Below are 25,973 nucleotides of genomic sequence, written 5' to 3'. Positions count from 1 at the left end.
GATTCAGAACCAAGGGCTGCAGTTTGTTTTCCCCTTGTCTCCAGAATCCCTGGAATTGTTTCACTGCAAGCACCCAGGAAGGATGGAGCTTTTTCTCCTGATGACAGTGAGGGGATGTCATCTTAGAACTTCCATGTATTTAAAACTTTTAGGTAATTAATGAAAATCAGTCAAACCCATGGATGCTTTTTTCCCCATTTTCATGAAATCAAACTGTGGTTGGTGATAAAACCTGTTTGGTCTCCCTGCCCTGCTGGGCATATGGAGCACTCTTCTTTCCAAAAAACAGCACCTGGATTTTCCTGGACTTCTGGAAAAGGTTCATCTCCTGTGAAAAACCATTGCACTGAAATATCCACTTGTATGTCTCCATATAAATTCAGAGAAATGCTGTTTTCACCTATTCCCAGATTTTCTAACAGCAGAAAGATGGGTAATTCTGAAGCTTTTATCTTCCCAGATAAGACTTTCACATCCAAATATTTCAGCAAATTCTTCATCTTCCTGAATGCTCATTTGAACTGAACTCTGAGGGGTTTGAGCTTCGTGGAGGGAACAGAAATGGGTTTTGTTCTCCACACTGAAAGCATTTGGGGCAGGGAAGTTCCATTTCCAGCCTGATCATGGCTTTGATCTCTGAGCTGCCCTGGCTTGTGGGAGCCTGGCTTATCTCTGTGATAAGAGACAGCCCCATCCTGGCCTGTGACAGGAGAGAGCTGAGAGGGAATAAGAAAAGCCTCCAGGACAGCCATAAACTGGATAATTCTTTCCAACAGGGCTCATTTTCTTCTTGCTCTCAATGCAGGTGACAACACAAACTGCATTCAAACCACTGGTATTAATTAGGTTGATTTTATCAGAAATTTATAAAAGGAATTGTTTTGAATTGTGACTCATTTATGTGATCTGTGTAATTTCTAACACATGCTGGTCCTTAATTCCCAACCCATACTGGCTTGTGGGAGTCTGGATTCATCCCAACCATGTGTTTGGCACCAATTATTGATGGAAGCATTTTTTCCTCCTGGATTTTGTTGAAGCAAGTCTTGGGATAAATCAAGGTTTGAAGGACATGACGTTGTTCATGGCTTGAGTTCTCTGCTCTCCTGGGTAGAAGAGTGATGGGCTGGTGTGAGATGTGGACAAGGCAAAGCAGGATTTAGCCAAGGATTCCAACAATTGGGATCCAGAAATTGAAGTTTGTGAGCAAAGGGAAATTCATAGAAACCTGTCTAGACCTGGTATCCAGATTGGCTCTGGCACCTGGAGGGAAAATGGTGTAAAATTTGGGGCAGATGCCTCTCCCTTTATTTGGCCACGTTCAGGGGGACATCCCAGCCCCGTCCTCTGCTGCTGGAGCTGCTGGAAATTGCAGTTCTCAATAAGTTGTGCTCCTGGAACAACAGCAACAACGAGGGACAAAAATTCAGTTTGGGAATTGTGGTGTGGGCACTGGGACATTTCCGTAAAGGAGCTCTCATCCCTGCATGGTGGATTTGAGGGCAGCAAAGCTTCGTTTCACCCAGAGCTTCCCCAGTGAGATCTCAGCCTTCTCAGCTCAGAAGTGCCTGGCAGGCTCCTGGTCTGGAATCCACCTGGCAGCCAAAAGTGAGTTTCTGTGCCTGAGTGCTTTATGGTTGCTGCTCCCAGGCACATAAACATTAATAAATCCTCTGTCCTCTTCCCATCAAAACAATAACCTGCCCGCAAACTTGATGGCTCTGCTTCTGTATCAGAGTCTATATTCCAGGTTTTTAGTAGCTGCTCAGTGAGTTACAGCCTGACTCCAATTCCCTCCTCCCTTTGTGGGGCTGTGATGTTCATTTGGATGCCCTCAGACACAAATGTTTGCACTGGAGCTCTTTGTGGGATGGGTCGGAGCAGCTTTGAAATGTTGGAAACATCTTGGAGCATCCTTGGGTGTGATGCATTCCAAAGAATGAGATGCACCAGTGGGAGCAAATTTACAAATAATGGCACCTGCTCTGTCAGGTGTTTTGTTTTCCTGCTGTGGTGGAAATCCTGTCTGACAGATCTCCAGGAGGAACCTGCTGAAGAAGTAATTGCACAACAATACAGAGGATTTGCACTGACGAAAGCCTCTGGTAATTAAAGCAGCCGGGCCGTGAGCCAAAGAGCAAAGTGTGGAAAGATAAGCTCTGCCTCACTTAGTGAGCAGAAAGGAGGCATTTCCAATAATCCCCTGGGATCCCAGCCCTTGGATTCCCAGCACTCTGCTCTTCCCTGCCTCTCTGCTGTGCGTTTCTGTGGCCCCAGGATGGAAGTTGCTGGGTTCCCTCCCGTGCCATGACCTGGCTCTGATGTCCTGGCAAGGGCAGGAGACCTCAGGGGTGCTCCTGATCCCCCTCCTGACTTCTCCATCTCACAGATGAGATGTGACAGCCCCTCTCAGATCCACCCCAAGCTCCCAGTCTGTTTGCTGCCAGCCTGCTCAGCGGGGATCAGGGCACTGCCAATCTGCCTTTTCCAGGGAAATCACAGGTGCAGGAATTAGCTGAGGGAGATCTGGGCTTTCAAACTTTACAAGTTTTGAGGTTTTGAGTGTTTATTGAAATCTGGCTGGGGAGTTGCAGCCTGTGAGTGGTTCTTGGGCTCTCGTGTGGTTGTTCCAGGCTCTCCTTTGGCTCTTCAAGGATAACAAGGAGCTCCTGCCTGGCCTGACACAGCTCTGAGTGCTCCACTGGGACAGTGAGGCAGGCAGGGAAATGAAGATTTTGCCCAAAATAAAGCCAGGCTTTCCCAGCCAGTTCCTTGTGGCAGCTTCCCCGTGATTCCCAAAACAGATCCAGGAGCTGGGAGCCACTTCAGAGCAGGGGTCACTCCAAGCTGGTGTGTTCCTCAGGCTCTCTCTGCTCCAGGCATCTGCAGCTGGCCCAGCCAAACTCCTGCTCAATCCCAGGCTCTGAGTTATGTCAAGCAGGAGGGTGGGATCTGTCCCCAGGCTCACTGGCTGCACACATCATGCCTGAATTGTTGGTATTTACCAGGCTGGGAGGTTTTGGCTACCCACAAATGGTTTGAATCCCTCATCCCTGAGCTCCAGGAAGGAACACTGCGCCTTTTGGATGGAGTTAGGAGCTGCTGCCTGCCCTCTTTCTGTGTCTTTCTGTGTTCTCTTTCTCAACATGGGTCCCAAATGGCACCTCTGTGTTTTACCTGGTATTAGCAGAGTGGGTTGGATACAGGCAGTGTGAGGAAGGTGTCCCCATTCCATCAGAACAACATTTTTGCTGTTAAAGTTGCCACTAAAGCAGCCAGGGGGTGTTTGTGGAGGAAGAAGAGGCACAGAGGGTGAAGTTGAGAGTTGACAAATAGCAATCTGCTGAGTTGGGTCCAGTCTGAAGCAGGAGGGTGGGATCTGTCCCCAGGCTCGCTGGCTGCACACATCATGCCTGAATTGTTGGTATTTACCAGGCTGGGAAGTTTTTTTTACTACTCACAAATGGTTTGAATCCTTCATCCCTGAGCTCCAGGAAGGAACACTGCATCTTTTGGATGGAGTTAGGAGCTGCTGCCTGCCCTCTTTCTGTGTCTTTGTGTGTTCTCTTTCTCAGCAGTGGCCCCAAATGGCACCTCTGTGTTTTACCTGATGTTAGCAGAGTGGGTTGGGTACAGGCAGTGTGAGGAAGGTGTCCCCATTCCATCAGAACAACATTTTTGCTGTTAAAGTTGCCACTAAAGCAGCCAGGGGGTGTTTGGAGAGGAAGAAGAGGCACAGAGGGTGAAGTTGAGAGTTGACAAATAACAGTGTGCAGATGTCCTGCTGGTGCCGAATCCGTGCTGGGGACGCTCCTGCTGCCATCCATTGTCACCCTGGGGTGTTTCAGCCCTGGCATCTGGGACTGGGCAGAATTCCATTGGAATTTTCAGGCCTTGAATGCCAAGACAGCATTTGCCAGGTGAAAACAGCCAGGTTCATCCAGCTGCAGCTTGAGAGAGAGCTGGGAAAGGACAGTGACATCTGCCAGGACATCACACTGGGGCACCTCCAGTGCCAGGTTCAGTTTGGATTTGGGTTTCAGATTTGGGTTACCAGTATCAAAACTCCCCAAAGAACGAGCTCTTTCTTCTTGAAATGACTTTTTTTTTGGCTTCCCAGCAAACAGCAGCTCATAAATCTGGCTCGTGGTCCCAGACCTGCCAGTGGAAGTTGGATCATGAGCTTTGCACTCTGCAGTTTTTCCCTGTGAGCTTTCATGAAAAGCACACACAGGAATTTTGGGAAGTGGAGAAGGGAATGAGCTGCAGCAGTGGAAGTATTGGAACATGACAGCGTGTTATCCCAGGGACCTTCTTTGAGCCAAATAATTACAATTAATTGTAAAATAAATCTAATTGGACAAGCAGCTCCGTGTGCATCTCTAATTGCACAGCCACTAACAGCAACACACAGAGAATAAAAATCAGTGTCTGCTGCATCCCTTTCATGTTAAAAGGAGCATCCTTCTCCTCTCCTTTCTCTGGGAAGATGCACAGCTGCTCCTGGATGAAAATGAATAAATAATCAGTTTTATTTGGATCTCAAGCTGCTTGCTCCTCTCGGAGACGAGCGACCCACTGATCTCAGCTGAGGAGTTTAAAGGGAGACCAAGTGTTTGCACATTTTCTGTGCATGGACACAGCATCATAAAAAAAAAAAAAAGCCTTTCCATGGTCTCTTCCTGTGTGGTTTTGTTCTCAGCAGGGGATAATTTATGCTGGGTTTTATGTTGCATTATTTAATTACACGTATTTTTAAAATGCCTCTGTTTTGCCAATTTACATTCAACCTGCGCTGCCTTTGCATGGCTTTGGAGCTAAATACCCTTCTGATACCTCTGGAGATGAGTCTTAAAATAGTCTATAAATCCTTTTAATTCAGAGTTGGAAAATGCTCGAAGTCAGAGGTAGCAAAGCTGGAGGTTCAGGGCATAAAGGCTGTGGCTGTTTCAAGGTGAAGAGGAAGGAGCAGGGAATAATTAATACATGAGAAAGGGATAACAGGAACTTCCCAATCCATCTTTACAAGGCAGGGTTAAAGGGAAAACAAGAAGGTGAAGAATTGCCAGGGGAAAGCACTGTAAAAAGCAGGGACAGCTCCTCAGGCGGTGCATGGCTGAGGAAACATCCTGCTCAGAGTGTCAGGGTTGGGCTGGATGCTCAGATAAATGGAATTTTTGGAAAATCCAGAGGATTTCTATGGGATGGGTGAGGACTGATGTCCCCCTTGGACACCACAGCTCCATCCCAGCACGTCCTGGGACACATCAGCCCTGGAACAAGGCTGGGAATGGTGAGGGGGGTTGGTGGGGACAGACCAGTCACGAGAGGGGCACATCCCCTGTGGCTTTGGCTGGATGCAGGAGGATCCAGGGTCTGCCTCTGGATGTGCCTTTAGGAGCTGAGGTCCCAGCCATTCCCATTTATTGATTTATCAGGATCTGAGTGTGTTAACCCCAGAATAACACCCAAATATCACTGTCCTACCAAACACCTCAGAGCTGCTTCTTGCGCATCTGCGATTTCACCTCCACGTCCCAGGTTTTTTAAACATTCATTATCACAAACACAAAAGAAGATCTATTTTTTTTTTTTTTTTTTTACAAAATGCCAGCTTGCTCAGATCTGGCAGTGTGTCTGGCAGGAGCTTTGACACCCTGCTCACACAGTGTCAAAGTGCAGGGCAGCAATTCCTGCTGGATTTGCAGCTCATCCAGAGCTGCCACAAACGCCCTGGAGTGCTGTGTTGTGCCAGACTCATTTCCTCGAGTTTTTGGGTCTGTGTTGGGAAAAACAGCGAGGTTTTGGGGAGGAAAGGCATCATGCCAGGGCCTTGGCTGTGGTGGAAATGCCGTGCTGGCATCCCATCTCCTCCTGCCCATGAGGCTCTGCCAATGTGCCTGGAGGAGCCTCGTGTTGTATTGAGTGAATCCAGATTATTTCAGTTCTCATGAAATGAAGAACTCCTGGCTGAGCCAGAGGCCTGGATCTGTTGGCTTTGGAGAGCAGGATGCTGGCCAGCAGGAGCTGGATGGATTTGTGTCCTCTGAGGGTTTTCTCCTGGTGGGAGTCGGGGTTGGCAGGAGGGAAAAGGTTCTGCGTGGGCAGGGCGGGTGTGAGGCTGCACTGGGGAACCTTCAGTGAGCAGCACCATGGTTGTCCTTGGTGGGGGCAGCCAGGCAGATCTGAGGTCTGGGCTGAGAGCCACAGTGACCCTGCCAGCTCCTGTGGAGCAGCTCAGCCTGCCCAGAACAGGTAGTGATAAAACACTGAGAAAATGGGGTTTAAAATGTGGCCGTGCTCGGGCTCACGGGATTTACTCCAATGTCACCTCGCTGGGAATGGCTGCAGAGATTCTGGGTGGCATCTCTGGTGATGACAGAGCTCCTTTGGCTTCTCCTTGGCACCTGGCCTTGGCTGCTTGTCATGGAGCCAGCCTGCCGGGGCTCAGCCTCTTCTGTCCTTGCGTGAAATGAGCTCAGAGACACCAGGGTCAAAGCGAAGGGAGCCTCAGGGTGGAGCTTCCATGTGGAGCCTTGCCCAGTGCCAGAATTCCTGCTGGAGCCAGGATGTTGAGAGAATCCCAGAATCATTCAGGCTGGAATGATCAGAATCCCAGAATCATTCAGGCTGGAAAGATCAGAATCCCAGAATCATTCAGGCTGGAAAGATCCTTCAGGGCCGTAGAGTCCAGGCTGTGCCCGATCCCCACCTTGTCACTGAGTGCCACATCCTGGGACACCTGCAGGGATGGGGACCCCAAACCTCCCTGGGCAGCCCCTTCCAATGCCCAACCACCCTTTCCATGAGGAAATTCCTGCTCTTTACCCAGCCTGGGGCTTTGTCCCTGTCTGACACCCCTCATTTGCTGCTTGGCTCAGTGCAAACTCGTTCTGGGAGCCTCACTCCCAAACAATGACCCAGTCCCAGGAGATGCTGTTTGGTGGCACCAGGCAGAGCTGTTGTTGTGTTCCTCCTGCCCGTCTCTGGTTGCATTTGCAGAGCAGCAGGTGCCAGTCTGATCTCACACCTTGGCTGCAGAGGGAGCAGGAGTGGGAATGAAGGATGTGGTTTATTCACTTTATGGATCTGCACACCCTCCAGGGAGCCTTGTCAATAATCCATCCCAGCACCTGTGCCTGATGTGTAGAGGAGGGACCCTGGTGAATCTCAGTCTGTGGGTCTCAAGTGCCAATCCAAGCAACTTTCTTCATCAAAACATGTCTGGATTTGGCCAAATTCAGAGTTGAAAATAAAGGATGAAGATTAAAATTGAGGAGTTGAAAATAAATGTATGTGACAGGGCGGCTTCAGGGATACTTGGAACTTCTTGTTCCCTTTTCCCAGAGTTTGCCACCTCCCAAAGTCCTCCAACAGAGCCCTTCCTGACCTCTATTAAGCCTTGATTGGCCGATTTTTAATTGATTTCTTCCCTACATGTGCACATGGGAGAGCTGGAGAAGCCTTGGCAGAGAGGAAGGAGGGTGGGAATGCTCAGCTGGGAATGAGGATGTGGGTGGGATGAAGATCAACAGTGGTGGCACCTCTGGAGCCAAGTTCCGAGCCTGGGCTGCTCAGACTGGTCACCTACTGTGAGAAATTGATTTAAAAATAATTCTCAAAATTATTAAAAATAATTCTCAAAATCTCCTGACAGAAAGCCCACGGTTTTGTACATCTGTGTGCAAACTTTGAGATGAGCTGCATTAGGAAGGCCACGGAATAGAGATGACATTGTTGAGAGAGAGATTGAACCAGGAACAAGTTTCAACAGGTTTCAAAATAGGGCCTTGCAGAAACACCAGATATTTTAGAGAATTTAGAACTGTGAAAGAGGCATTGTGGGGTAAAAATAGAGGTGATTGGTGTTGGAAGTGTTAGCAGCACTGTGTGGCAAAAGCTGGGAAACATTTCTGAGGTGTTGTAACCAGGAAATAGGGTGGCTTCTGCTGGAATGGTGTTGAGTTTTACATCTCTTATGTCTCACCCTTCATCAAGACTGAAAATGGAATAAAATAGTTTAAAAGCCTCTCAGCTGCCCCTTCTCTGTAAAAGCTGGGAAAGCCAAGAGCCCCTGATCGAGGAGATGAGAGGAAAAAGCTGGGAAAACCAAGAGCTCCTGATCCAGGAGATGAGTTAACCCTTTCTGGTCCAGGAGGTGGGTTAACCCTTTCTGGTCCAGGAGATGAGTTAACCCTTTCTGGTCCAGGATGTGAGTTAACCCTTTCTGGTCCAGGATCTGAGTTAACCCTTTCTGCATGGAGAGGATCCAAGTCCTGTTCTTCAGTGGAGCAAAGGGAGCTCGTGGTGTCCCCACCCCACCCTGATTTGTCCCCCAGCCCCTTTGGGTAGAATCTCTCGTTTTTGGCAAAGATGGAAATGGTTCCTTTACCTGAGAGCTCATTCGGTGTCTCCCCAAATCACCCAGCTCTCCTCAGGGCATCCTCCAGGCGTTTTTCCCCTGACGTGAGCAATGAGGCACCCAGGTTCTTGCAGAGTTTGCTCTTTGCCCGGGAATCAATCCAGTCCACTGAGCTGTCAGAGCTTCTCCAAGGGCACGGGCATTCCTCGTGTTTCCACCATCCAATGATATGTGACACCTCATTTAAAGCTTGAGCATGAAGCCTCAGCAGCAAGGAGACTGCTGGAAGGTATTGATTTTGCCGCCTTTTTTTTGTGTGTTTATGTATAAAAATGTGTTTTACGGTATTGGTAAAAGGACATTATTGTTGGGCGGACTCTGGATTTATGCCCTGGTTTAGTTTTCTCTCAGGTTTTTTTAAGATCCATTTGTTTGGGGTGTCTGTGAGCAACAAAATACTGGCAGGAAATGGATGTTGTGGATTTGTGGGGTTTGTGCTCCTTAGTCAAACAAATCCCAGGTTGTGGAACTGAATCGCCTGGAACTGATTTTCTAACTCATTTTCTTCTCCTCCTAAAAGGAGAAGAAGCTTCTGATGTGGTCTGTTGGGTGCTTGGAGGCATCTTAGGTGTCTCCAAACTTTGCAAACTGCTCAGGAGGTTCATGGTTTTGAGCTCTGGGCCTTTTAGCTGATGGCAAAGGGTTTTAAAGAGAATTAATCCCAAACAAAAGCCAAAAATAACCAAAATAAGGTGAGCAGGGCAGAGTCTGGGGTGGGTTTGAGTCTGGAGGGGTTGGAATTTGGTGCAGGACCCACCACTGATGTTCTCTCTGAGTCTGGAGCCCGCGCTGTGAGGGGAGATGGGGCTGCTGATGGGCTGGGGTCTCTCTTGGGATTCTCTGGCAGATTTTGTGTCCTCCTCACTGCTTGAATCTCCTTGGGAAGGAATCTGCTGACTCCCAGGGCCGAGGGAACATCTGTCCTCGGGGTTGGACAGAGCTCTTGGCTCGAGACCATGAAGGAACAAAGTTGTGGCAGAGTTGGTCATTAAAATGATGGAAAGGCAGGAGAAGCAGTGCTGGGGGAGAGATGGAGACCCCAGAGTCTGGGAAAGGACAGAGGGAGGGTTGGAGATGGCCCCTCTGGGCTCTCTGGGGGTGAGACCCAGCAGGGCAGGGCGTGGGAGCTGAGGGGAGACAATTCCCACGGAGCAGCGCTGGTGTTTGAGGGAAAAGGGGATTCTGCCACTCTGGGAGACAGCACACCCTCCTGGCAGAGCTCTCCCCGCGCCAGCTCCTCTGCCCTGGGGCTCACAGCAGGTTCATGCTGGTGACTCGGAGGATTCCAGAATGATCTTTGGTGGGAAGGAACCTCGAAGCCCATCTCGTCCCACCCCTGCCATGGGCAGGGACACCTCCCACCATCCCAGGGTGCTCCAGCCTGGCCTCGGACACTTCCAGGGACACTTCACAACCCAGGGACAGCGGGAAGTTCACATCCAGGGAAAGCCAAGAGAAACCTGGGAGCCCCGGCTGCCACATCTGAGCAAGGTTCAGTGACATTCATCAGGGCCACGGGGCCAAATTACCCAGCTCCAAATGTCCCTTCCCTCCCTCAAACAGCTCCTCCACCTGCTCCCATGCGATCCCTGCCGAGCTCCAGCTCCTCCCTCCTCTCTCAGCTGCACGGGGCCAATGTCAAGATCAGGGTCTTCTGCACTTTTTGGAGATGCTTCATCACCACCTAAATGGGAGCTGCTCTGTTCCAGGCAGCCTGATCAATCACACCAAGAAAATTAAATCACTTCATGTGTTGGATCAGCCATATTTATACAGCAGGTGGGGTTTTATCCCACACAGTTTATTGCAAAGCAAGGTGGGAATTCAAATCCCAGAATGGTTTGGGAGGGAATGGACCTGAAAGATCAACCCATGCCAACCCCTACCATGGCAGGGACACCTTCCACTGTCCCAGGCTGATCCAAGCTCATCCAACCTGGTCTTGGACACTTCCAGGGATCCAGGGGCAGCCACAGCTTCTCTGGGAATTCTATTCCAGGGCCCCACAATCCTCACAGGGAAAAATTCCTTCCCAATATCCCATCCATCCCTGCCCTCTGGCAGTGTGCAGCCATTCCCTGTGTCCTGTCCCTCCATCCCTTGTCCCCAGTCCCTCCCCTCTTGTATTTGAGGGGTTCCCAGATGAAGGAAGGAAATTATGAATCTGACTCCATGTTCCTAGAAGGCTAATTGATTATTTTATGATACTATATTATATATTATATATAATACTATATTATATACCATATTATATTATATTATAAATAAAGAATACAGAAAGGATACTTACAGAAGGCTATAAGATAATAAAAACGTAATAAAGAAAACTCGTGACTCTTTCCAGAGCCTCGACACAGCCTGGCTGTGATTGACCAAAGAGTGGAAACAATTCACATGAATATATTATATACTAAAGAATACAGAAAGGATACTTACAGAAGGCTAAAATATAATAAAAACAAATTAAAGAAAACTCGTGTCTCTTTCCAGAGCCTCAACACAGCTTGACCCTGATTGGCCAATGAGTTAAAACAATTCACATGAAACCAATCAAACCATCACCTGTTGGATAAACAATGTCCAAACACATTCCAAAGCAGCAAAACACAGGAGACACAAATCAGATAATTATTGTTTTCCTTTTCTCTGAGGCTTCTCAGCTTCCCAGGAGGGTAATCCTGGGCAAAGGGATTTTTCCAGAAAATGAGATGGCGACACTCTGCAGCTCTCCTGGAGCCCCTTCAGGCACTGGAGGGGGCTCTGAGCTCTCCCTGGAGTTTTCCCACTCCAGCATTTCCAGGTCCTTCCCAGAGCTGAGCACGGGGTGTGGAGTTGTCTCCTCCTGCTTCCCTCCTGACCCCATCCCACCCCGATTCCCGCGTCCCATTTTCCAGCAGTTCCCAGGCAGAGAAGGAACCCCTGGGAGCATCTGCTGCCTCTGGAAAACCCTTCAGCCACTGAGCTGGGTTTTGTGATGCTCCTCCACCCTGGGGAGGTGTCCCTGCCCTGCTTTTTCCATGTCCTGATGGACCCACAGAGCTCCTGGGGCGGGAATGCTGCTGCCTCAGCTCTGGCCCTGCTTTTCCACAGCCCGGAGCTGCCCACTTTGCTCACTTGCAGTGAATTGTTGGTGCTTTTGATGCCTCTTCAGTGCAGCATTCAACATTCAGCATGTTCCCGCTGAGTTTTCCATCCCCCCTGGAGCTGTCGGCAGATGAAAGCTCCCAGGCTGGCTTTCCATGGGAATTTAATCATCCCAGCTGTCACGCAGATCTGATACAAATATTTCCCCTGTTAATGGTTTCAGCCTGGGCTTTTTTGTGGGATCAGATGTGATCTTATTTAATGGAGCTCTCTTGCTGTGGTGCTTTGGTCTTTTCACCAGGCTAGGCTTAATTTTTTAAATGGAGATTGTTCAGAGCAGAGGCAGGGAAAGGACTGGAGGGATTGAATGGGGTGGGAAATGTGGGATGGACAAAGTGACTTTGGATCAGCAGGGGAAGGGATCCAGGGTGGGTGGGGCTGTCAGGAATGATGTGAAACTGTGCCAGGGGAGGGTTAGGCTGGAAATCAGGAAAAGGTTCTTCTCCAGAGGGTGTCAGGCACTGGAACAGCTCCCCAGGGAATGGTGACATTCCCAATGTGACATTCCCCAAGGTGCCAGGAGCATTTGGACAATGCCCATAGGGATTCACAGGGTGGGATGGTTGGGGTGTCTGTGCAGGGATTGGACTGGATGAGCCTGGTGTGCTCCTTCCAGCCCCGTGATTCTGTTCTGTGGCTCTTGGAAGAGGGGGAAGTTCAGTGGGGTTTTCCAGCTGTGTGGCTGGGATGGGGGAATTGCTGGAGCTGCTGCTGGGCTGAGCCAACACTGTGGCTTTGGAGCACTCCCCACCCCAGGCCCACTGGGGAGACCCTGGGGGACATTTCCTGATCTAGGGAGACACCAGAAGCTTCCCTCAAAAAGCTCTCAGACCCCACTGGCTCCTTCCCCTGTTCCTGTGTCTGTTCCTGTGTCCCTGAGCCTCTCCTCCCTATTCCCTGTCTGAATCTCTCCCTTGTCCTGCCCCGAGACCAGGGTCAGACCCAAACTCAGCCCCTCTGGGTGAGTGCTGGCACCTGAACATCTGAATAGAACATTGTGGATATTATGCAAAGGTCCTTTTTGCTTCCTTACCCTGGACTACACCAGCAGCAATTCAGCTCCTGCAGGCCACCACAGCCCCAGCCCCAGACTCTCACCTTGTCCCCTGCAGCCCCATAAATGTCACAGGTTGTCAGGGCCACCACAGCTGGCATAGCCCTGCCCCAAACCCCCCACTCTGGGCTCTGCAGCCCCATAAATGTCACTGTCACCCACAGGTCATCAGAGCCACCACAGCTGGCACAGCCCAGCCCCAGACTCTCACCTTGTCCCCTGTAGCCCCATAAATGTCACAGGTTGTCAGGGCCACCACAGCTGGCACAGCCCAGCCCCAAACCCTCACCTGCTGGAACCCAGGACATTCCTCTGGCTGCCCTGGATGGCTTGAGACCCTGGCAGAGGGCTCAGAGACCTTGGCACAGTCAGACCCCTGTGCCTTTGATTTTAACCCTTGGAAACAATTACCAGCTTTGTGTGAGGAGTTACAAGCCGCAAGGGTTTGAGTAGAATGTTAGTGAATTTATCACAGGGTGAAAAATTGGAATTTTGGGGTTTTAGAATGGGGGTTCAAGGAGCAAGATGGAGGAATCTGGGTGTGTCCTGTCCTTCTTCTTCTTGTTGTCCTCCATCTTCTGCTGTGATGCTGGTGCTTCTGAACTGGTTTAGAGTAGAAGCTCACTGTCTAACATAGGTGATAGGTATTGGAAAATTATTGTAAATAATGTACATGTAGTTTTTAGTATTAAAAGATTACAACACCCTGAGGGCAGGCACTGTGCCACAACCCGACCTGCTGGACAGATCTCAGCAAGTTGGAGAAAGAATGTAATACGTAAGAGAAAATAAACAACCTTGAAAACCAGAGCTGAGGAATCTCGACTTCTTTTTTGGTCCCAGGGCTGGGAAAAAAGCCTCTTTAATACCTCAGGAGCCATTTCAGCAACACAAAACCCAAGACTCACCTTGTGCCCTGCAGCCCCGTAAATGTCACTGATGTCACCGCAGGTCATCAGGGTCACCACAGCCCCAGCCCCAAACCCTCTCCTTGTCCCTGATGTCCCCACAGGTGGTGCGCACGGAGAAGAACAGCCTCAACAACCGGTTCCTGCCCTGGGACGAGATCGAGACCGAGGCCATCCTGTCCATCGACGACGACGCCCACCTGCGCCACGACGAGATCATGTTCGGCTTCAGGTGAGCCCTGCCCACAAACTGCTCCTCCCCACAGCCAGGACCTGCTCACAGAGCAGCCAGGGGCTGGCACATCCCTTCCTGTGGCTGCCCAGCTCTGCTCCTTGGAGAAACACACATTAATGGGGTGGGGAACCTGATCCCAGTGAGGAAACCCCATTTCCCACATTTCTTAGCCCAACTCTTCAGTTTTTACTACGCTGATAATGGCCCTGGAATGGTTTTAAGGCCTGTGGTTTGCTAGGGTGGACAGAGCCTGGAAAAGAAATCCAAGAGGCTTTCACTCCATCCATGAGCCAGAGGCAAGGCCAGGATGATGCTCAGGTGGTGACGGTGGCTGCCACCCTCTGCTCCGTGTGACACTGGGGTGTGACAGTTCTTTGGGCAGAGCAGGCAAAGGCAGATGATGTCCCTCAGCAAAGGGAGAAAATGTCCCACAGTAAAGGCAGATGTTCCCTCAGCAAAGGCAGAAGATGTCCCTCAGCAAAGGGAGATGTCCCTCAGCAAAGTCAGATGATGTCCCCCACCAAAGGCAGATAATGCCCCCCAGCAAAGGGAGATGTCCCCCAGCAATGGCAGATGATGTCCCCCAGCAATGGCAGATGATGTCCCCACCAAAGGCAGATGATGTCCCCCAGCAGATGATGTCCCCCAGCAATGGCAGATGATGTCCCCACCAAAGGCAGATGATGTCCCCCAGCAGATGATGTCCCCACCAAAGGCAGATGATGTCCCCCACCAAAGGCAGGTTCTGCTGCTCTCACTCCCACCCTGTTGTGCTCCAGCTCCAGCTTTCCCTGACTTTTCCCTGGCAGAATCTCCCTGCTGACAGGGATGAGGGGGCTCCTGCTGGGGAGCTTTGTGCCAGCTGCTCCTGCAGCTCCTGCAGCCAGAGCTCCCTCCCTGCCAGGAGCTGCTGGGGACTGAGGCTGCCTCAAGGAGCCTCAAGGAGCCTCAAGGAGCAGGAGCTGCCATTCCCATCAGAGAACACCCAGCAGCTGCCTGGGGGTGGGACATGAGGACCAAAACCTGCTTGGGAGGGGGATTTAAAGGCACAAAATGCCTGGAAACCCACCAGGCTCCCTCAGAGGGATGAGAAATGAGGTGTGAGAGGGATTAAAGTGCAGGAGGAGGCGTCAGGATTCCTGGCTTCCCTTCCCTGCCCCATTCCAGGCTCTTTATCCAAACTGGGCTGTTTTCTCCCCTTTTTTTGGTCTCTGTTTTGCTGATTAGCCCTGGAGAGCATCAAATGAAGGTCATTATTGCCCTGTGTTAATCTCACTCATATCCCTGATTACAGACATGCAGTTCCCACAAAGCCTCCCTGTGTTAACACATTCCCAGGAGCTGCTGGAGTGAACCTCTGCCCACAGCAACTGTGCTTTGTCAAAACTTTGCTCCAGGCTTTGATTTTTGGGGCCAAAAGCATCGTATTTGCCACCCAGGAGGGAGCTGGAGGCAGCTCTCTGAGCACCCCCAGAACGATTCTCCAGAGAAATCCTGGTTTTTGTGGCTGAGCTGGGAGGAAAGCGAAGATGTGGGAGAAGTGAAAGGGAATAAATGGTTTCAACTTCCAAGTTTTGTAAACAATCACCCTGGATTGACAGGAACTGCAGCAAACAAGTGCTGGGGGGAGGACAGAGCCAGGGAAGCTGCTGGTGGTGTTGATTCCTCGGGATTATCTTGGAGTTTCATTAATTGGGGTGGAGGACTGAACAGCAAACATGTCTGTGCTCCATCAGTGTAAGGAAAGCTCAGGGAATCTTCTGCTCTCCTCCTGTAGCTCTCCCAGAACAGGGCTTGTGGGAGAAACTCACATCCAAATGAGGGAAAAATCCCCAAAAATGGCACTTAGTGCCCAGTTTTGTGCCTGGCAGGAAGGGAAAACCCTTGTGTGTGCACGGGGAGTTCTCCATGCAGTCTGGGCTCACAGCTTGGGCACTGAGCAGCAGGGAGGGGGAATGAAGGATCCAGAGGAAGCCAAGCACCCCTGCCTGTGCAGGCTGGGTTTGTTTCCCAGCTCAGGCATCAGGCTCTGACTTTTTCCCTAATTATTGCAGCCAGGGTTGCAGCTCTCCTGGGGGATTCCTCTGGAGGAGCGTGAGCTGCAGATGAGAGCAGAGCATTAGGCAATCCCACGCTCCACATGCAAAATTCAGGATTTCATTCCCAAGGCTGGGCTGTGGGCACGTGTCGGGGTGGGGGAGGCACTCAGGGCTCTGGAGGCTTTTCCTGTGGGGCCAGAGCCCAGGGAGCTGCAGTTTGGGATGAGGAGCCAGCACCTTGGAAATCCAGGTCTTCCCTCAGGAGACACCGGGGCCTTCAGCGTCTCAGCAGCTTTTCACAGAATTAGGGAATTGTGGAATTTCCAGAGTCCTGGAATTGGGTGGGAAGGGACTCAAAGCTCATCCAGTCCCACGCTGCCATGGCCAGGGACACCTCCCACTATCTCAGGGTGCTCCAAGCCCCGTCCAACCTGGCCTTGAAGCTTTCCTTAAGGGAGGCTGATGTTATCTTGGCTTTACTGAGCTCCTGGGAGATGGAAAGTCCCAGGAATCTGGGGAAGAGACCAGGAGATGGTGGGCTCCTCCCAAGCTGAGCCTGGGCTGCTCTGGCTTTAGTTTTCTTTTAAACCTTCATTTAAAAGTTTTCTTCATTAAACCTTCATTATGAGCTACAAAATCCCTGATTTATGGGTTAGGAAACCTTTCCTTGTGCATGAGCAGCTGGGCTGTGCTCTAGGACAGGAGCATATTTAACACATTTTCCTTTTTGCCCTTTGGGCATTCCTTGGATAAGCAGTTGCCAGCTCCTTTATGTACAGACCCTGCACCCCTTGCAGCCCCTCAGGAGCTCTGGGTGGGCTCCCAGGTTGGTGTCTCATGGGCAGTTCTGTGTTTGCAGGGTGTGGAGGGAGGCCAGGGATCGCATCGTGGGCTTCCCGGGCCGCTACCACGCCTGGGACATCCCGCACCAGTCCTGGCTCTACAACTCCAACTACTCCTGCGAGCTCTCCATGGTGCTCACTGGTGCTGCCTTCTTCCACAAGGTGAGACCTCCCCACCAGGGCCGCCCCTGCCTGCTCACAGCCACCTCTGAGGCTGCACATCTGGGCGGTTTTTGGTTTTTTAAGGGCAAATGGGGGAGTGTGATGGTGTTCACAGGGGTCCCAGGTTGAGGGAAGAGACGAGGATCTGACTCCATGTTTCAGAAGGCTTGATTTATTATTTTATGATATCTATTACATTAAAACTATACTAAAAGAATAGAAGAAAGGATTTCATCAGAAGGCTGGCTAAGAATAGAATAATAAGGAATGAATAACAAAAGTTTGTGGCTTGGACTCTCTGTCTGAGCCAGCTGGGCTGTGATTGGCCATTAATTAGAAACAACCAACATGGACCAATCAAAAATCTACTTGATGCATTCCACAGCAGCAGATAATCAATGTTTACATTTTGTTCCTGCGGCCTCTCAGCTTCTCAGGAGGAAAAGTCCTAAAGAAAGGATTTTTCATAAAAGATGTCTGTGACAGGGGAGCTTTCTGCTCCTTCCCCCACACCTTCTCCAAACTGAAACAACACAGCCAGAACCTAGTCCTGAGGGCACTGGGAAGGATCTCCAGTCCTGTTCCTGCCATGCTGAATCCACAGCAGGATCTGAGGGGGCTGGAACCCCCATTCCTCCATTCCTGAGCTTCCAGGAGAGGGTGGTGGCTGTGGGGGATTTGCTGCTGCTGTGGATCTCAGTGTGGGATTAACTCCATTATGGGGAACATCTCCACTGGGATCCTTGAGGTTTGAGCCAGCCACACCCCACATGTCCCATTGTTGCTGTCACCTGTGGGGCACCTGGGGGACACTGTGCCTTTCCCGTTGCAGTACTATGCCTACCTGTACTCCTACGTGATGCCCCAGGCCATCAGGGACATGGTGGACGAGTACATCAACTGCGAGGACATCGCCATGAACTTCCTGGTGTCCCACCTGACCAGGAAACCTCCCATCAAGGTAAAGCACCAGCAGCCAGGGCCTTGTCCCAGGGCTGGACTGCTGGAGAAGCTCTGCTTGGGAAGTGGGTGGTGTCTGATCCAGGGAAATCCAGCTCCAGGGGGAAAGCTCAGCCTTTGGAATCTGCCACAGAGCAGGTGAAGTGAGGTTTGACATGACAGGATTGCTCAGACGGAATTCCCTGCCTGGTGAAAGGTTCCCTGCCCATGGCAGAGATGATCTCTGCTCTGGAGCCAGGCTGGGAGAGCTGGGGGTGCTCACCTGGAGAGGAGAAGGATCCAGGGAGAGCTCAGAGCCCCTTCCAGGGCCTGAAGGGGCTCCAGGAGAGCTGGAGAGGGACTGGGGACAAGGCATGGAGGGACAGGACGCAGGGAATGGCTTCCCACTGCCAGAGGGCAGGGATGGATGGGATATTGGGAAGGGATTGTTCCCTGTGAGGGTGGGGAGGCCCTGGCACAGGGTGCCCAGAGAAGCTGTGGCTGAACCTGGATCCCTGGCAATGTCCAAAGCCAGGCTGGAGCACCCTGGGACAGTGGGAGGTGTCCCTGGCCATGGCAGAGGTGGGACTGGATGAGCTTTGAGCTCCCTTCTGAATCCTGAGATTCCCTCTGAATCCGAGCCCCCTGGCAGTGCCTGGGCTGGGCTCTGTGGGCAGTGTGGCACTGACACCTCTGTCCCTCCTGGCAGTGCCTGGGCTGGGCTCTGTGGGCAGCGTGGCACTGACACCTCTGTCCCTCCTGGCTGGGCTGTGGCACTGACACCTGTGTCCCTCCTGGCAGTGCCCGGGCTGTGGCAGTGACACCTGTGTCCCTCCTGGCAGTGCCCGGGCTGTGGGCAGCATGGCACTGACACCTGTGTCCCTCCTGGCAGGTGACCTCCCGCTGGACCTTCCGCTGCCCCGGCTGTCCCCAGGCTCTGTCCCACGACGATTCCCACTTCCACGAGCGGCACAAGTGCATCAATTTCTTTGTGAAGGTGTACGGGTACATGCCCCTGCTCTACACCCAGTTCCGCGTCGACTCGGTCCTCTTCAAGACCCGCCTGCCCCACGACAAGACCAAATGCTTCAAGTTCATCTAGGAGGGGAGAGCTGGACCCTGCCAGCTGCCAGCTGAGGCGGGAGAGGCCGGCACGGGGCTGCTTTGGTGGGCTGTGAGTGCAGAAGGCTGTGGGAAATGGGCCAGCCTGGACTGGGATGGGCTCTTCCCTCTTCCCAAAGTGGCTCACCTGGACAGGGAATGGGATCCCATAGCCCCTGTGAGGACACACCTGGACAGGGAATGGGACCCCGTGGCTCCTGTGAGGGCACACCTGGACAGGGAATGGGACCCCGTGGCTCCTGTGAGGGCACACCTGGACAGGGAATGGGACCCCGTGGCTCCTGTGAGGACACACCCACGGATCATACACTGAGGAATGGCTCGCTGGCCACTGGCTCTGCCCCTTCGCTAGCCAAGGGCAGCCGTTCTTTTTAATTATAATTATTGTTATTTAAAATGAAAGTGTTTTAGATTTGCCACGTGAGGCGCTTTTTTTGTTTTCTTTTCTTTTCCCTCTCCTCTCCCCGCCCCATTTTCCCCTCTGGACCCTTCAGCCCATCCCAGGGTGCTGTAGCAAGGCCAGGTTGGAGGTGTTTGGGCAGCTCCTGTTAGCAGTGCTGTCCCCATCCTTCCTGCCATGGCACAGCCCTTCCCACCCACCACATCCTGGCTGCTCTTGCCCTGTGGCTGCTACTGAGGCCTCTCAGGTGTCACCAGGTGAGGAGCCCTTTGCTCTGCTCCCCACCCTGAGCCCCTGGACAGGGGTGGGGCTGGCCTGGATGGTCCTGCCTGGCTCCAGCTCTGGCCCCTGTGCTGTTCCCGTGCTGCAGCCCAGGGGGTTCAGTTGCTGCTGTCTCAGTGTCTTTCCCACCTTGTCCTGCTGATCCTCTAAAGACAGGGAGCGTGTCTGGGGCTTAGGGAAGATCCACCTGCAGCACAGCCAGGGCTCCTGCAGGCTCTGACCCTTCTCTGTGCTCAGCCTGGGTGTGCCAGAGCTGCAGTTCCCACTCTGCCTCGTCCCCATCCCAGAGCTCTCCGTGCCTGTGTCGGGTTTGCCGTGGGCCTCAGCACAGCTGCCTTAACCCCAGCCCATCCTCACAGCCTGGCTCTGGGCTGTGTCTGAGGCTTAATCCCAGCAGGAGTTTCCTAGAATCTCATCTTCACACAGATGCTGCTGGGATCAGGTTCACAGCGTGGGTTTGGAGCTGGTTCCTCTCCTCCAGAGCAAAATGCTGTCACACTGTGACCACCCGAGCTTCAGCCTCAGGCCCACTGGACACGAGGGGAGCACAGGAGGGAAGGGCAGAGCTTGGCCCTCATGTGGTGTTAACCCTCAGCACATCCCAGATGTTTGTGAGCAGCCTGGAGAAGTTGCTGTGTAGGTGGGAAGGTGGCACTTGTGTGGTCACCTCGATGTCCCTGGATGTCACCCCTGCTGTGTGGGAGCAGGGATGGTCCAGCAGCAGCTCCTGGGCTCATTCCCAAGGTCAGCCCTGCCCGTGCTCCTCCTGCACCACGTTCTGGGGCCTCTCCAAACTTCTCTCCCCAGGCTTTCCTATCAGCACTGACACTTCCTCTGTGGGAAGGGGAGGGAAGGAGCAGCCTGTTCCCAGCAGAGCCCACGGCTCGTGCCTTCACCAGCACCACCACTGACCACAGCAAAATGGATCAAGGAATCTTTTCCTATGTTGTTTTTCCCCTTTCCATTTCCTTTTTGTTTTAACATCAGATGCCCAAAACGCAGCACGTGAAGTCTCAGAGTCTCCTTAAAAATGCCACGAGAGACTCCTGCACGCCCTGGAACACCTGGAAGGATTCTCTGAATGTGGCACTGGTCAGGAGCTGTGTCAGCTCCAGCAATCCTGAGGGGCCTGAGCTGCTCCTCCAGGGCTTTAATTCCTTCCTCATTAGTGGGGGTTCGTTAGCAGCGATGCCGTGGCTCAGGCACAGCCCAGGCCCGGGGTCAGCTCTGCCTTCCCAGCCCTCCTGGAGCACGGAGTGATGTGGGATGGATGAACTTCATCCAACACAGGCACTGCTCAGCAGCCTTCAGCCTTTCAAATCCACAGGGAAATGTTATTCCAGTGAGAGCCTGGGGGAGCACAAATGGGATGGGATGGGAAGTGTTGGCATTCCCAGGGTGTCCTGGGGCTCAGGATGCTCAGGGGGTCAGAGCCCCAGGCTGGAAATTCTGCTCTCCCTTGCTGGGTGTTGATTTGAGGCCAGTTGAGATCAGAGATCATCAGAACAAATCCAGCTGCTCTGCCTCCCTCTCTTTGGCCTTTTCCCAAGCTGGTTTTTTTTTTTTTTTTTGCTGGGAAGGTCCCCCTGTCCACTGTGCTGGAGCAGGGACAGGATGTGCAGTGGATGTGCAGTGGGATCTCTCTGTGTGTTGTGGAATGAATTCCTCCTTGCTGAGCACCCCTAAAGGGGAAGGATTTGGGGTGAAGGGGTAAAGAGGCTGCTCCTGGGAGATACCTGGGCAGCAGCAGCGTAGGGAGGGATGGAATTCTGTGGGGAAATGAAATGCCAGCAGGAACATTTTCCCCACCCACTGGTGGTGGGATGGTGGAGGGCTGGTGCTGCCCCTCCCAGAGCTGCTGCAGCTCTTTCCCAAATCATCCCAAACACCACGGAACCCCTGGAGTACAGGATTGGGATTGACACCCAGCTTTCTGCTCCTGAGACATGCCAGCACCTGGGAGGAGAGGGGGCTTTTCCAGAGAGTGCTCCTGCCCGTGCCACCATCCCAAACATCCTTCCTTGCTCCCACCCGTCGTTCTCCCGGGATTTTCAGGGCATCCCAGGCTCACTCCGAAGCTCAGGTTTGGTTGGATGATCCATCCCAGCTCCTGGGGCCCGTGGCCTCCACCATCCCAGCCCTGAGGAGACGGGAAGGGCTCTTGGCAGCTGCCCCTGTTCCCTGTTCCAGAGTTTCTGCTGCTCCCCCCGGGCACGGAGCGAGGCCTTTCCCGCTGTAAATAGCAACGACTGAGGTGACACGGCCCCTGCCCTCCCCTTGTGCCCACGGTGCTGTGAGCACCAGGATTTCAAATCCAACAGGAACTGAGAGACAAGGAACACTCCTCCTTCGACACGAGCACAATGTTGAGTTTTTTGTAAAAGGTTCCAATAAATGGAGAGTTTAACTTGGGAGCGTCTCGGTGCCTCTTTGCTGGGGCTGGGAGAGGGGCCCAGCACGGGGCTGCTGCTGCTCCTGGGCCCTGGGACACCCCAAAACCAAACCAGGCATCTGTTCCCATGGGGCAGGTGAGCTGGTCTGGAATGCTGGAAACTCCTCAGGGATGGCAGTGCCTGGAGCTGAACCCCATTGTGTCTCTGGTGAGCTCATGGCTGGGCCAGGAGAGCTTATGGGAGGGTTGGACCCTGAGTGGCTTCCAGGGACACCATCCCATCCCATCCCATCCCATCCCACCCCACCCCACCCCACCCCACCCCACCCCACCCCACCCCATCCCATCCCATCCCATCCCATCCCATCCCATCCCATCCCATCCCATCCCATCCCATCCCATCCCATCCCATCCCATCCCAGGGATCCAGAGCCCAGAACCTTTAGGGACAGCTACTGTGGCACTGCTGGCTCAGGATGCTCCTGCTCCCTTTCCTGTACAGGAGGCTGAGATGGGAGAACCAAAGGGATCCATGAGGTTTGGAAGGAGATTCCCAGCTTCAAACCTGCAGGGAGGAGCAGAGGGAGGAACGGAGCCAGCTGGGCCACAAGCCATGGGATCCCCTCCATGCTGGCTGGGAATCCCCCAGGATTTCCTGCATGTGCCTGGATTTCCTCTCTTCCTTCCTGCTGCCTTTTGTGTTTTGCCCTCCCTCCTGAGCAGCTGCTTCCTCCATGGTCACTTTTTGACTCTGTTGTCATTTTTCACCTCTGTGTCTCCTGCCCCTGCTGCTGCTCCCACTGGGAATTGTGTCCTTTCTCTTCCCTTCTGCCTTGGAGTAGGGCTTGCTTTGTGCTTGGGTTTGTTTCCAGGAGAGGTTTCAGGGAAAGCCCAAAGGATTTTAGTGCTGGAGGGAGGAGGTGGATGCTCAGCCTCCCAAATGCCTGTGATTTCTCCCCAGAACATTGCAGGGAGGCAGGGCCATCCCTGGCAGGGCAGGGCACAGAATTCCCCACTCCAGGACCCCGGCCTGGCAGCAGCAGTGGGATGTTGGTTCGGGATCTGGCTCCCAAACCAGCCCAGCAGCATCTTGGGCACGGACTCAGCTGGAGCCCATTTTCTCCTGAGGCTTTTCCTGAGGTAAAAATCTCCTGATCAATATTTTGTCCTGCTGTAACTGCTGTGTTTGGTGAGAGGAGCCACAGCTCCGGTTCCATTTCCGTTTCTCTGTGAGGGTTTGTGCCCTGGGATGAGGAAACAGAGGCGATAAATCCTGTTAATAATTCATTCCCTGCTCCCAGAGGAGGGCAGGGTGAAGTGCTTTACACTCCACTCCTCTGCACTACAAAGTGCCCTCCATTTTCCCTTCTGGATGATCACTCCTTGATAAAAAGCAATTTCACTGGAACTGCTCCCGGTCTGCCCAGCAGTGCCATGAAAGCCACCAGTTCCTGCTGGAGGCCAGGAAAGGACCTGCTGCCACCCCTTCTGGGTGGCTGGCCCCAGGTGACGGCTCCTTGAGGGAGGACCTGTCCCCTACATGGTCTTCTGAGGTCACAGCCCATGGATCCTTGAAGGACTGGGGTCACAATTCATGGATCCTCAAGGGATGAGATCACAACTGATGGATCCTTGAGGGACCGGGTCACAGTCAATGGATCCTCAAGGGACGAAGTCACAATCCATGGATCCTTGAGGAACTGGGTCACAATTCATGGATCCTCAAGGGATGAAGTCACAGACCACGGATCCTTGAGGGATGGGGTCACAGTTCATGGATCCTCAAGGGAGGAAGTCACAATCCATGGATCCTTGAGGGACTGGGTCACAATTCATGGATCCTCAAGGGATGAAGTCACAATCCATGGATCCTTGAGGGATGGGGTCACAGTTCATGGGTCCTCAAGGGATGAAGTCACAGACCATGGATCCTTGAGGGACTGGGTCACAATTCATGGGTCCTCAAGGGATGAAGTCACAGACCATGGATCCTTGAGGGACTGGGTCACAATTCATGGATCCTTGAGGGATGAGGTAATAGTTCATGGATCCTCAAGGGATGAGATCACAGTTGATGGATCCTTGAGGGACTGGGTCACAGTCAATGGATCCTTGAAGGATTAGGGTCACAGTTGGTGGATCCTCAAACAATGAGTTGATAGTCCACAGATCTTTGAGGGATGAACTCACAATCCATGGATCCTCGAGGGATAAGGTCACAGTTTATGGATCCTTGTGGGACTGGGTCACAATCCATGGATCCTTGAGGGACTGGGTCCCAGTCCATGGATCCTCAAGGGATGGGGTCACAGTTGACGGATCCTCAAACAATGAGTTAGTTGATAGTTCATGGATTCTTGAGGGATGAACTCACAATCCATGGATCCTCAAAGGATGAGGTCATAATTCATGGATCCTTGAAGGATGGGGTCACAGTCCATGGATCCTCAAGGGATGAGATCACAGTCCATGGATCCTTGAGGGATGAGTTCATATTTCATGGATCCTCAAAGATTGGGGATTGGGGTCACAGTCCATGGATCCTTGAGGGACTGGGTCACAATTCATGGATCCTTGAGGGATGGGGTCACAGTTGATGGATCCTCAAACACTGAATTCATAGTTCATGGATCCTCAAGAGATGAACTCACAATCCATGGATCCTCAAGGGATGAGGCCACAGCTGATGGATCCTTGAGGGATGAAGTCACAGACCATGGATCCTTGAGGGACTGGGTCACAATCCATGGATCCTTGAGGGATGAGGTCACAGTCCATGGATCCTTGAGGGATGGGGTCACAGTCCATGGCTCCCAGGTGACAGCTCACCTGTGACAGGTGAATGGGGCCTGTCAGATCCCACCTTTGCCACCATGTGCCTGCCCAGGCCATGATGTGCAGCCAATCCCAAATCCCTCTGCTCTCATTCCCACTCCTCCCAAGGGCTGAGCTGCTGGTGGGGCACAGATCCAGCACCTGGCTCCATTTCCCTCTGCTCCTCACGTCCAGGTGCCCACAGAGGGGACAGATCCCAGTGACAGTGACTGGGCCTGGGCAGGGACCTGGCACTGACTGATCTGGTCCAGTTGTTTTAATTTTCATTTCATGTTAATGGAGGAGAGAAAACACAATGAATTTCTCTCCACCCAGGAACAGCTGTTCCATAAAAGCCATCCAAGAGCAGAAATCTGATTTTAACCTTTCCTCCCCATTATTTCTGTGGGAGCACAGGTTGGGAAGTCACTGGGAATTAATCACTTGCCACACACCCCACTAATTGTGTTTAATGAGGGGAGCAGCTCAGGGAGGGAATGGGGATGGCCATGGCACAAGGAACCACATGGGGGCCAAGGGGATTTATTTTCCCTTCTGGAAGAAGGACAGTGGAGCCAGGAACCTTTGCTGTTCTTTGGCCATTAAATTCTGGATAAAGCCTGGATTGCATCCATGGTATTCTTCCCCTGGCAGGACTGACCCAGCCTGGAGAAATGCTGTTTGTTCTTCTCTCTCAGTGCAGAAGGAACAAGCACCTCTTCTTCCAGTTTAATTAGGGTTTCTCATTAAAGAATTCCCCTCCCAGCATGTTTGTTTCTCCAGCACACACAACCTGAATATAACAAAACAATCCACTCTCAGCTGCTGGGCTGATGGAACAATGAGAAGTTTTCCTGCTCAAAATGACAGGAAGAAAAATGTAAAAGCTTTTCATTTTTACTTTCTCTCCCTGAGGAGGGTGGGAAAGCCTTGGGAATGTGCAAAGGAAGGCACTGGAGCAGTGGGATCAGTGCTGGAGCTGAGGTAACCAGCAGAAAGATGAGTTTATCCCACTGCCTCTCTGGGTTAGGAATAATCCCTTTGCAGTTTATTAAAGTGAAATTATCCCAGTTCTTTGTTTTTAAGTGATGCTAAAGCAGCAAAGCTGCAAACTCTGATGAGGATTTAATTATTCCAGTGCCCCAAGTTTTTCCCATTGGTGACACCACTCCTCACACAGCCATGGCACACACAGGATAAAGGTGTGGGTGCTGGGAT

At 52.2% G+C, this 25,973-nt stretch overlaps 1 protein-coding gene across 5 annotated transcripts in view; it reads left to right on the top strand.

Moving 5' to 3' along the window:
• Positions 1–21,961, top strand: part of EXTL3 (exostosin like glycosyltransferase 3) — a 138,943-nt gene extending 116,982 nt beyond the window's left edge. For all 5 annotated transcript variants that reach the window (XM_063153198.1, XM_063153200.1, XM_063153199.1 and 2 more), the window contains 4 exons: positions 13,633–13,760; positions 16,662–16,806; positions 17,639–17,767; positions 18,638–21,961. In XM_063153198.1, coding sequence (XP_063009268.1) covers positions 13,633–13,760; positions 16,662–16,806; positions 17,639–17,767; positions 18,638–18,847 — 612 coding nt within the window. In that variant the 3' untranslated portion in view covers positions 18,848–21,961. The remainder of the gene's footprint in view (positions 1–13,632; positions 13,761–16,661; positions 16,807–17,638; positions 17,768–18,637) is intronic.
• The last annotated feature ends 4,012 nt before the right edge of the window (positions 21,962–25,973 follow it).

This window comes from Melospiza melodia, chromosome 3 (assembly GCF_035770615.1).
Source record: "Melospiza melodia melodia isolate bMelMel2 chromosome 3, bMelMel2.pri, whole genome shotgun sequence".
NCBI lineage: Eukaryota > Metazoa > Chordata > Aves > Passeriformes > Passerellidae > Melospiza > Melospiza melodia.
The sequence above is the reverse complement of the archived record's forward strand: the minus strand, read 5'-3'. Positions and strand labels throughout refer to the sequence as shown.